At 43.0% G+C, this 12,483-nt stretch overlaps 1 protein-coding gene across 1 annotated transcript in view; it reads right to left on the bottom strand.

Annotated features, from left to right (window-relative positions):
• DNAH8 (dynein axonemal heavy chain 8) overlaps nucleotides 1-12,483 on the bottom strand; it is a 325,865-nt gene that overhangs the window by 4,830 nt on the left and 308,552 nt on the right. The window contains exons 90-91 of the mRNA XM_019949887.3: nucleotides 10,131-10,283; nucleotides 9,858-10,047 (exon numbers count right to left, since the gene is read on the bottom strand). Of these exons, the coding sequence (XP_019805446.1) occupies nucleotides 9,858-10,047; nucleotides 10,131-10,283 (343 nt within the window). The remainder of the gene's footprint in view (nucleotides 1-9,857; nucleotides 10,048-10,130; nucleotides 10,284-12,483) is intronic.

Consider the following 12,483-nt stretch of genomic DNA (forward strand, 5'->3'; position numbering starts at 1 on the left):
ACTGAATATTTGAAGCAGGCACATAATCTGGTTGTATTTGCATCTTATAAGGTCTACTCAGAGCCCTCACCAAAACAGAATTTGGGTGCTCAAGAAGAACCCTTGCAGTAATCCAAATGAAAAGTTGGTCAATCAACCAGAGTAGCTGATTGAAGGACTTTTATAAGTGATTCTTATAAGGTCGTAGTTTCATAAAACCAAGAGTGCCAGCAACTGCTGGTCCAGGCCTATCCGTACTCTACGTGTGGAGTCACTTGAGGTGATCTGATCAGTGTGATTATGTTGACTTCCATTTTAAATACTGGGGATCCCATTTTTTAGTAGTTAACATGTTGTGTGTTTGGTAGTCAGGTATATATGACCACAATAATAAAATCCAATTCTCCCTTCTAAGCGACTCTATGAAAATGTCATTTTCATCACTCAACATTAAGCTTGCATTCACATGGAGTATCAGACACCGTGTATCCAAGTAGAGTACCTGGAATTAAATTGGCCCTATTTTATGATATTTTAAAATTCATCACTGATCAATGAATCTATCACTACAAGGTCATAACGCACAAGGCATGAATCCTGGTCTTGACCATCCATCTGTACTAGTTGAATAACTGGATTTTTCTACTATATTTTAAGTTCCAAATAAATTGCAAATTTGACCTCACTCCATATGGCACTCAGGACAATGCCATAGGTGCCAGGGGAGGGATGAGAGGGGTTCTTTCTTATGTAACACACCCGGGACAAAGACTTCAGTCATTGGTGCAGAACTCTGAAAAACTCTAGTGTGGTTAAGGAGAGACCATCTTCTCTCTTCTCCCTCCTGGGGAATATGCATGATGTTGCCTAGCTGACTTCAACAATAAGCCTCTTAATGTTTAGGAAGCACTCTTGGCATGTCAGTAGATGAAATCTAGAATCCATATTACCTTGAGCTATTAAGAAAGGAAAATGTTAAATAAATAATTTGAGGCCTGAGAGTGGAGGGTAGGAAACTGTTCCATGGGTCATTCCCCCTCAGAACATGAAGATACATTTTTTTTTTCAAGTCTTGATATTTTTTTTAGCCTCCTAAAAAGAAGAACATGATCTTGCAGAATTCAGACCGTAGTGAATCCACTGAATTGCTCTTTATTGAATTTAAAACATGAATGACCATCTTTCTTGTAGACTGATATCAAGTCTAATGGAATCAAAATCTCTTGTTTTCTGAAGCCTATATAATTTTAAAAGACTATTGATATATTTTTCTTTATAAAAGCTTGAAAAGTGGTACTACTGTCTTGGCATTAATTTAATTTTAATAATTCTTAAAACAAACTTCAGTCGTCAGTGGTGGAAAAGTGATTCAGATGTTCATGTGTTTGACTCAGAAGAGAGAAACAAAAAGTTGGGGAAAGTCCTCAACAAAAGTAATCTATTCTTTATGAGATTTAACCACCTACATGAAAATGGGTGATTTAACTATTCAAACACCTGAGTAACATGTGGGCTAACTGAAGTGCTTTAAAAATTTTTTTGCCTTCCGACTCATACAGCGTAATGAATTCTTGTCAAGCTTGTTCTTTCAAGAAATACACTTTAGGGACTTCCCTGGTGGTGCAGTGGTTAAGACTCTGCACTCCCAATGCAGGGGGCCTGGGTTCGATCCCTGGCCAGGGAACTAGATCCCACATGCATGCCACAACTAAGAGTTCACATGCCACACCTAAGGAGCCCGCCTGCCACAACTAAGGAGCTGGCGAGCCACAACTAAGGAGCCTGCCTGATGCTACTAAGACCCAGCACAACCAAATAAATAAATAAATAAAACATCTTCCCAGCAATCAATAAAAAACATTAAAAATTTATATATATATATATAAGAAACGCACTTTAAATCTTGGATCATACTTTGGAAACTCAGGTCTAAAATAACACTTGTTATGTCTTAATTCCTATAATAGTCCTGACCCAACATTTTGGCAAACAAATTACTGTTGTTTGACATGTACAATTAGTCGGCTTGAAGAAAGCCACAGAAGGCTTTCGGTATCAATTCAAACAACGTCTTGGAAGAGATAAAAGAAATAACTAATCAAGAAGGTTGCTCTTCTCAATTTTACAAGGAGTTGGTTGGTATTCTGTAATGATGGTCCTATAGGCAATGCTTTTTTTTTCTTTAATAAATGAACCAGTCCTTATGTAATGGGCTTATGGTTGTTCAGTATTTCCTGTCTTATCAGTTACTAAGCCTCCCGTTAGCATCTTGGAAGATGAGGACAAATGCTGTTCCTGCCATAACTTTATGACAGGCAGTTTTTTTCCCTAAATGAGAGGCAAATGTGGTTCATTGGTAAGTTAAATAAAAGGTCAGAAATCATTAAACAAAGATGGGGATGATCCACCCACTTGAATAAAAATGCCCCAGGGACCCTTCCTGACGGTTTGCTCGATGCTGTAAGGCAGGAATCTTAAACTTGGCTGAAAATGAGAAATATCTGGAAAGTCTTTAAAACTCCCGCTTCCCAAGCCATAGCCCGGATCAATAAAATCAGAATCTCTAGAGGTGGGACCAGGCTTCACTACTGTTTTTGTTTTTTTGTTTTTGTTTTTTTTGCGGTACGCGGGCCTCTCACTGTTGTGGCCTCTCCTGTTGCGGAGCACAGGCTCCGGACGCGCAGGCTCAGCGGCCATGGCTCATGGGCCCAGCCGCTCCGCGGCATGTGGGATCCTCCCGGACCGGGGCATGAACCTGCCTCCCCTGCATCGACAGGCAGACTCTCAACCACTGCGCCACCAGGGAAGCCCTTCACTCCTGTTTTAAGGCAGGGCTTCTCAAACTTTAATGTTCATACTTATCACCAGGGGAAGGAACACTTACTAAAACACCAGTTCTGATTTGGTAGGTAGGTCGAGGGTAGGTCCTGAGGTTCTGCATTTCTATCAAGCTCCCAGGTGATGGCCGCTCCTGCTGGCTGGTGGACAACATACTGGGTGGCAATGGTCTAAGGCCCAGGTTCCTCACACATTAAAATGACCAAAGGAGCTTTTAAAATTAACTGTAAAGAGTCTAGAGGTCTTATCCCCAGAGGTTCTGATGTTGTTGGTCTGGGGCCCCAGGGATTAGCATGTATTAAAAGCTCCCCAGGTGATTCTACTGTGCAGGCAGGGCTGAGAACCTCTGCTCTGTAAAAGGATCTGTATGACAGGACAGTGAGCGATCACGGACCCGTATTTGTTTTCAGAACAAATTTGACAAGTGGGAAGAGAAATGCCCCATGATACAAGCAAAATATTAGGAAAACTGTCAGTAATACGAGCTGACTCTTTCCAGAGTCCCCTGAGATGCATGTATTCTCTGAAATGTCCTTAATGCAGGACACAGTTGGCTCTGGCAAAACCTGAGTACAAGCCAGAGAGCTCGGGCTAATTCTCTTGGCTGGGTTGGGATCAGCTAACCCCGCCATGTCTCATGTGCCAAAATGCACTTCCCTGCACTGCTTTACCTTCTCCATCCCTTCTCTGCTACTTTGTGCTTCCTCTCCCTCACCTCTCCCCTCCCTCCCAACCTTTCCACTGTTCCCTCTGGAGTGGTTCTGTGGTTAACAGACTCTCCCATATCTTCCACCTCTTCACAGAACATTCTCTCCATCTTCTTGCCCTTACTGGAACCTGTCAACTCTGAAGACACTGTCCTCCCCATTTGTCCCTCCACCTTTGATGAAAATCTTTGCAGCTTTAACAACCACACCCTCTGGTCCCATGCTCCTCCCCTCACTGTCCCTGCCAAGTGCCCACCTGCCCCCACTCACTGAGCCTCCTGCCACCTTCTGGGTCTCTTCAGTATCCCACTCAGCATCCTGACCTCTCAGTTCCTTGACCTCATCATTTCTGAAGACCTTCTCCTCAACTCCACCCCCTTCTCTTCACTTGCCCAGCAAACCCCCAGTGCTAAATGAATCCAAATGTCCTCCTTCTTATACCTATTCCAGGCTGCTGAACAATACTGAGACCATCACACAGTTGCCACCACGGTTTAGCCATCACCAGCCTCGACGGGATAGTCAAAGCCACTGAGGAATCCTTTCCTTAACCCTCTTCCTCAAATTTCTGCCACTCTGTGTAAACCTCTCCTCTAACACCTTCTTGCTCCTGAGGTCACTTTGCCTCCTTAGTCAGAGAGAAAATAGAAATCATCAGATGGGAATTCTCTCAACTTCTTGCCACCAAACCAACAAACTCACTTGCATTCCTTCCTTGTTATCCTTATCACAATGGGTGAGGTGTCCCTCCTCCTGCTCGGAGTGCATCTCTCCACTTGGGAGCCATCCCCTCCTGCCTCTTTTACCCCTCTCTTGTATCCTTGTTCTCTCTCTCTCTCCTGGCTCCTTCCCACCAGTATTTGAATGGGCTCAAGCCTGTCCTGTCATTACAAGAAGAAGGAAGAAAATGTTTTCTTCTTACAGCTGCTCCTCCAACTTGCTTCTCCTCTTCCAAGCCAAATTTCTTGAGAGAATTACCCATGTTGTCCATCCTCATTCTCTGTCTCTCCATTTCCTGGTCTCTCACTCACCCTGCCATCTCATTCCTCCACCTCCCCACCCACTCCACTGAGACTTCTCTTGCCAGTAGTCTCCTTGCTGATGAAGCCATCTGACCACTTTTGGCCCTATCTTACTTGACCTCTGGCAGCATCTGTCCTTCCTTCCTCCCCTCCCCTCTCATCTTCCACCACACTATGCATTCCTGGTTTCCCTCTTTCAAGCTGTTAGGATGTTAGGGGACTCGCTACAAGGGTCAGGGTGATCTGGAGGGTGGTGATGCACAAGCAAATATAGCAGAATCCTGGTGAGGATGGTTTGGGGGGAAGATGAACAGATGGTAGTACTGGTGAGGTTCACAGGAGGATGGGATATTCTATGATGGCAGTTGGAAGTAAGAATCAGAAGCTAACACTGGGACTTTCGATGAATCAGTCCGTAAGTAGAGACGAATAGTTGCATCTATGCAAATGGCTGAGGTCATCAGTAAAGGGACCAGGGCCAAGGGCAGAACTTGCCTGAGAAGAGGCCACAAAGTGGGCTGAGAAGCAACCCCCTGAGAGGTAGGAGGAGAACCGAAGAAGCTGATGGATGGAAACCAAGGTATGAAGTGAAGTTAGCAGGAAGGTCACTAGATTTGGTGGCCTTGGAGACAGCAGTTTCAGTATAGTCATGAAGCCGGCCAGATTACAAGGGCCTAGAGGATTAGTAAGGAAGGTAACCGTGGGCAGAGACCAGAATTACAAGGGATGTGGTTGAGACTGAAGCCAGTGCATCTAAGTGTCTCCCCCACAAAGGCAAGAAGGATGGGTTGTTATTCACTTGGAGGCATTTCTAAGGTGTCAACAGTCCTCTGGTTCTGGGATTTGGGGTCAGGGTAGTGAGTGCTATCACCCAAATTGAGGTTTGGAGGCCTGAGAGGTTCCTTCAGACATTAGGGGCAGCTCTGGTTTGGCAAACAGCAGCTCGGGTACACGCTTAGGATTGTTACAAGATTAGAAGAAATCCCCAGACCCTTCCAATGCTAAAGTTCTGTTAATAACCCTGGTGCACTCTTCTGCCCAACAAACATCATGCTTTTATCACTACCCTCAAGGCAAGCATTCAGAAATCACTGGTAGCTGCCGATGTTGCCCTGAAAACAAACACACAGGCAAGAGGTTGTAGGTGATTTTTACAAGAACAAAAGATAACAGGACAAAAATTATCCATCTCCTTGCTTCAGTAAAATCTCCTCTAACTGAAAATCTTGATTTGTAGTAGTGAGTACTAAGCTGTCGCTGATTTCTGCTGCAACAGACTGGCGTGGCTGGTCCAGACACTGAGGAACAAAACAAGAAAAACTAGCACAGTCTGGCATCCGAATGGCATCACGCTCCAGATGGAGTTAAACATTTGGAAAACAATGATATTGCACCGTTCACCCTCACGTCGAGGTGTGAGACCTCGAGAGCACGTCCAGCCTCTGCCGCCCTTTCCTTAGCAGCGCCTGCAAGTCATGCCGAACATCGAATGGCAAAGCGAGGCTATCGATTAAGAGGTTCTGGAAGTGGAACGCAGGCAATCCCCTGGCTTGCAGTCAGGCTCATGACCACTCATAATCTTTAAGTTTAAACACATCCCTACCTATGACACAGACACACACACACACAAATCAGAATCTCAATCACGTATGCATGACGCTCTGAAAAGGTACACCTGTGGGAACAAGCGACCACAGAAATCCTTTGAAAACCCTGAGCAGCACAGTCTTAAACAATAGGTGAGTGTGTGTGCCAGTGACTGCTGGGAAGCCCCAGTGGAACACAAAGGTTCTACTGGGCCTGAGTAATCTGCTGGGAGGCAAATCCATGCACTGCCCAAAGCTGTGCCATTGAACAGATGTCACAGGGTCATGGGTACAGGGAGCTTGACCACTTTAATAATCAAATCTAATTGCTACCTGATTGAGCTCATCCTTTGCTACAGAAATGATTGTGAAGGGGGCTGAACGTACCAGATTAGTTCCAGGGTGGCTGGCTGACTCGGCCTCTTCAGTATGACAAAATATCAGGCTACCATGAGGGGACGGAGCAGCGTGAGCTCAGACACAGACTAGGGGGCAAACAGGGCCTGTCACCTGTCCCTGCGGCGGTGTGCGCCTCAAAGTGACTTAGGCTTGGGGGGCACTCACCGGAGGCATGATGGGAAACACACATCAGATGCCACATTAACATTATAGGAACACAAAACAAATGGTCATAGGTGAAAAGAACATTTTCAAGTGTTTTAAAGTCTAGGTAATTTTGACTAGACATATTTGTGATGAAACTATGACCTCTTTTCAAACTGCACTGTGTTTTACTTAAACGTGGTTTTTAAAACATTAAATAATTTATTTAAATGTTTTGAGCCAAAAAAAAATTATTTCATTGAAGGGGACTGGATTAGAAGATATAAAACCCAGGAGATACCTCATATTGAGAAATCAATCACAGGTGTCAAAAGGTGATCAGAGAGGCTTGCTGTAATCTCTATGCTTTCCAGATTTGGCCAGGTGATATGGAACAGAAAGTGATTTGTCTCTCATGTCAAGAGAAGGAAAAGGAAGCAGAGAAACGATTAGTATGTAGGGAAAGTTGACCTCCACTCTTCTGTGCTACAAACAGAAAGCAATCACAGATAAGGGTATGTGTCTGGATGCTTGCGTGTAAAGGTAGGATGCTCGAATAAGTCCAAGACTTTCTGAGACATGGAGAGCCATGAGAGAAAGAATCAAAGCTCAGTTTAAAAACATAAATGAAGAAAAAAAAAAAAACGAGAAAGGATTAGTATTATTACAAGTAAAGACAAATAAGAAAACTGATTTGTATTTATATTTCTTTAAATGTTGCTCTGGTTTGTAGTATATCTTAAGAAATAGTAACAAAGATGAGTTCATATTAATACTTTGCTATTGAAAGTTACATTTCTAATGGGAAAAAGCAATCACTCAAAGAGATTGTGTGCTGTGATATACGACTTAGCTATGTCTATGGAAAGCCAGGGATGAACCAACCCCACTCCCTTGGCTTCTAAATATCAAAACTACACTTCATGTTCTCACTTTTTAAAAATATCACTGATCCTCACCCCTTTGCCAAACCCCAAGTCTGCCAACACACCTCCCCACCTGGATGTCCCACCAGCACAAGCTGACAAATCCAGAGCTCCCTGCCCTTCCTCCCAGTTGGCCCCTCTATCAATGCTCCCTGTCTTGTACCTGGCCTTCGGCCTCAGCCACTGCCAGTCCCCGCTCTCTCAAAGGTCCCCATTTAATCACTCCAGCAAATCTGCCTCCTTCTCTGCACCTGGTTAAGGTCTCAGGCTCTCTCCCCTGGATCCGGTAAAAGCCTCAGTCTACAGTCTACAGTCTGCCTCCACCTGGGGTTATCTTGTGATCTTTGGTGACTTGCTGTTGCCTTTATGATGCAGCCCAAACTCCCCTGGAAGACTTCACACCCCAGCCTCACTCCCCAACACCCCTGCTCCTGCTTCCCAAGCTTGGGCCGCATTGGGCTTCTCTCCCTGGACATGCCTTGTCTCTGCTCTGGCCTCTGCCTGGGATGCTCTTGTCTCCAGTCCCCGCCTCTGCAGACTCTGCTCACTGCCTCCCGTGTGAAGCTCTTCTCAAGCTTTGCCTTAGCAGAATTGATCTTTCTCTCCTCTGTGCTAGTGTGGTGCTTCGTCCTCACTGGGTGGAGCATTTATCAAATTATGTTGAAGTTGCTAATATTTCTGTCCTACCAACCAGATTATGGACTCCTTTAGGGCAAGAATTAGGTCTCAAATCTCTCTCTATTGAAAGCACCTAGCAGAGGGGCTGGCAAATGAAAGATGGTTGAACAATCCTAGTTAAGTTAAATACTATTTCTTCAGACTCCCAAGTCAGGAATTCCCTGGTGACAACTTACTCAAATTGAGGGTTGGTAAGGAGGAAAGAGACTCATAAGTAGACACACAAAATCTGAGAACCATAATAAAAAATTTCCTCCCAAAATTCAATGGAAATTCTGGGAGAAAAAGATAAGTGAAATCTGGGGGCTGTCCTTCACAAATCTAAATTCTTTCAACATAATAATGTACCATGTATAATTTAAGTTCATAAAAACCACCATGGTTAGTGTTTTAAATTTAGAAAATGTTAAGGCATTTGAAAATGCATGAAGTGAATGAATGTATGTGCCCAGAGGACAAATAAATGTCTACTATTTATTGAAGTATTGTTTATACAAAGAAAAGTGCACAAATCATAAGTACACAGCTCCAGGAATTTTCACCAAGGGAATACAGCCCTGTAAACAAGATCCAGTTCAAGAAGCAGAACATTTCCAAACACCCAAAAGCCCCCTAGTGCTGTTTTGCAATCACTGCCCTCTCCCACAAGGGGAACCATTATTCTTACTTTTAAGATCTGTTTTGCCTGTTTCGATTCCTTGTATAAATGGAATCATACAATATGCATACATTACAATGTATACCTATGTGAACACTGTATACATACTTACAATGTGTTCTGTTTGACTTCCTTCACTTAATATTATTTTATGAGATTCAACCATACTGCTGTGAGTAACAATAATACACCCAAAATCTGTGTGAATGCTTCTTAAATTGTATAACTAATGGAGCTATAAGGTGCTGAACTGTAAGGACCCCAGCATCTCTTCATTCTAGCCAAGAATTACTTAAAAAAACTTTCCATGTTGTAGTAAGGCCCAAAATTGTCACGTTTCTAAACTTTTATGAACTCTATGAGATCTAGTCAGAAACTTATTCAGTAAATATTTCTAGAATGGAATGAAGGAATACATGCAGTGGAATCACAAAGCACTTTTTCAGGGGAGGAAAAAAAAAGCTGAGCAGGGACAGACTCCAGAAGTTCACTGAATAAAACTTTTGCCGCATGATCACTTTTAAATCAGTCTCATCTTCTGAACTCTAGGCACATTTTTTTGCATATTTTGGTGCTTCGTTTTTGTCATTTTCATAAACATTTAAAAACAGGTTTGAACAAAACTCTTCCACTATTTCACATTGTCCTAACCACAGACTTGCTTGCTGAAGTGGGTGAGAAAAAAAAAAAAGGAGTTTTGCCCCCATCTTGTGGAAGCAATATGGCAGGAAGAATTTCAGACTGAATTTGTAAAACAAATATAGCAGAAGCATCTGTTGGCCTCCAATGCTGAAAGCACACGTCCAGCATGCAGCAAGCCGTACCTCTGTGTTGTTCTGTATAACATACATTTATCACACAGTACCACTGTACAACTATCCACAACTTCCAAGTTTGCCTACTCTCCTATGAGCACCTACCTTGGGGATTAAAGAAACCGGTCATCCAAAACACACTGGGCCTCCCTTCAAATATCCAGGTGGAAAACTGAGCATTTCTTTCCAAGAGTTCAGTAAACCAGAAGCCCAGCGTGGATGAATCCCAGGACACTCTCTTCCAGATCTGAGGTATGCGAGCATCATACATATTGTCCAGAGCATCTCTCAAGTTCTGGAAAAGAGGTAAAGTTAAAATCTGAGGAAAAGAAAAACCAACAAAAGAGGGAAACGACTATTGAGACAACAATAGCTCACCTCACTCATAATGATCGTTCCTTCAATGGCCAATTTTAGATCACTCAGGCTACTGCGAAGTATTGAGATGACTTTTTGCATTCTGTCAATTTCTTGTCTGAGAAATATGTTCATTGAATTAAGATGTCCCATCTTCATCAAACGAGCTTTCACCTAACGCAAAGCATGCAACACAATGACAGAGAGTTTTAAAAAACCATCTGCCACTTCTTTTCCAATGACCTCTCCTTTCTCTATTCCTTTTCTTCCTCTGGATGTATCTCTACAAGCCCAGATGAACTCTAAAATATCTCTTGCAGCACGAAATTTGCCATTAAATTCCCCATTTTCTGGGCTTCAGAAACTACTGTTCAACTAATATGATTTTTATTTCCTACTGATTGTACTTAGTTGATAATTGGAAATGTACTATGAAAAGCTGAAATAAACTTATACCATTTTTCCCTTTCAAATGATTAAGTACTAAGTGTCAATTAAATACCCTTTTGCAATCTAACCTTTATAAGAGCACAGTCTGGAATACCTTCTTTTCATAGTGCCTGCAGAATTGTTATCAGAAATGTCACAGACAGTTAATATAGCCCAAATCTTTACAGAGCAGTTACCAATAACTATGACTGGCTGCAGGTTCCTAAGGTCACTATTGCCCTGGCTAGGGTGACTAAGGAGAGTCTTTCCTAATCTAATCAATGAAAATATTTGACTTTGTGGGAGGGCCATCAAGCACCTGTTCCTTCTTGTATATAATTTATTGGCCATTTTGAAGAGATCAATATAAAATCATCTGGTTGTGGGAACAATACAATATAACAATTATTTGGAAATAAGCCAGTATATATACACATATCAATTTAGTGACATATGCCCGAGAAAAGATTGACTACGAATATTGGCAAGAACTCATAAAGAGATCTGAACTTTCTGCTGGCCACAGTCGAAGAGATGCCAGGATAGGAGGGGTAAGAATAGACACATGGAGTGGGAGAAAATTTGGAGTGAGGTACCAGTCCACACAATCACCAGTAAGCCAGTAAACTGTAGCATTCTCTGCTGGAGACGCCCACTACCTCTTCTTTTTTATTATTTATTTATTTATTTATTTTTTTGTGGTACGCAGGCCTCTCGCTGTTGTGGCCTCTCCCGCTGCGGAGCACAGGCTCCGGACGCACAGGCTCAGCGGCCATGGCTCACGGGCCCAGCCGCTCTGCGGCATGTGGGATCTTCCCGGACCAGGGCACCCACTGCCTCTTCTTGAGTCATGGAATATTAGAGACAGATGGGCTCCAGGCTCATCTGGACCATGCTCCTCATTTTACAGAACAGGTTTTCTGGCATGGTGCTGATGTTTCCTACTCAGCAACGAACACCTCTGCTTAACTGCAGCTGGGTAACTTCTAGTGTGTGAGGGATGAGAGGGAAGCAGTGATGTAAAACTGAACACCTGGACGGGACTACCTGCGCAGGTAGAGCAAATGATCTTGAAATCCCAGTCAAACATGCCAGTGGAGGGCCCTAACTCGGTCTGCCATACCAACCTTCAGGTATTCACCTAAATTCCTGTTCTACAACTTACATTTTTGCAGGCTCCACTGCCCTGTTCTCATCTTGAGCCCCTCAGCCTCCAGTGGCTAAAGAGCCTATGTAGCATTCTCTTTAAATCAGGACTGCTTTGTGGAAATTCACACTTTAGGGAAAAGGGAAATTATGCAAATGCTTTTGCAACCGGCATTAGAAATTAAGCCCTGGTGTTGGCTACACTATCAAATCAATAGCCCGGGTAGCTTTTAGTGTGCTAACAGTCCCAAACAAATCCCCTTGCCCTACTTAGGGTTTTAAAAGAGAGACTTCCCTTGCAATAGACACATGCTTAATGTGTCTTAAAACTTAGGCTCTAGAAAATCTAACTTTAGCACTGATTTTACTTGCTTATTGTTCCAGCCTAAAACTGTCTTTCTGTTAATAAGTGAAAGATCTGCTGTAGTCTTATTTAGAATTTTTGTTATGTTTCTGAAACCAGGTAGTCTTTTCTACACGAATGTTTTTAAGTCAATAGTATAATTACATTTCAGTTAACTAAATTCACTTTACAGCCACATTTTTCAAAACACATCTCTTCTGTAAAATAAAGGACACTAAAAAGTAAGTGATCCTGGAAGAGGAAGCTGTTTTAGATGTCTCTTGGTACAAACTCCCTCCCATCTAGCAATCCGTTTAGGGACATCCCTCACTCAGTGCCTGCTGGGATGTTGCCGGAACAGAGATCTTGGTGAAGCGGCCCCGACTAACCCTGAACAGCTCAAATTACCCCAAGGGTCTTGAAATCCTCTTCTGGTAATACCAACCTGCGGTCTAG

Source organism: Tursiops truncatus, chromosome 10 (genome assembly GCF_011762595.2).
Source record: "Tursiops truncatus isolate mTurTru1 chromosome 10, mTurTru1.mat.Y, whole genome shotgun sequence".
Classification (NCBI taxonomy): Eukaryota; Metazoa; Chordata; class Mammalia; order Artiodactyla; family Delphinidae; genus Tursiops; species Tursiops truncatus.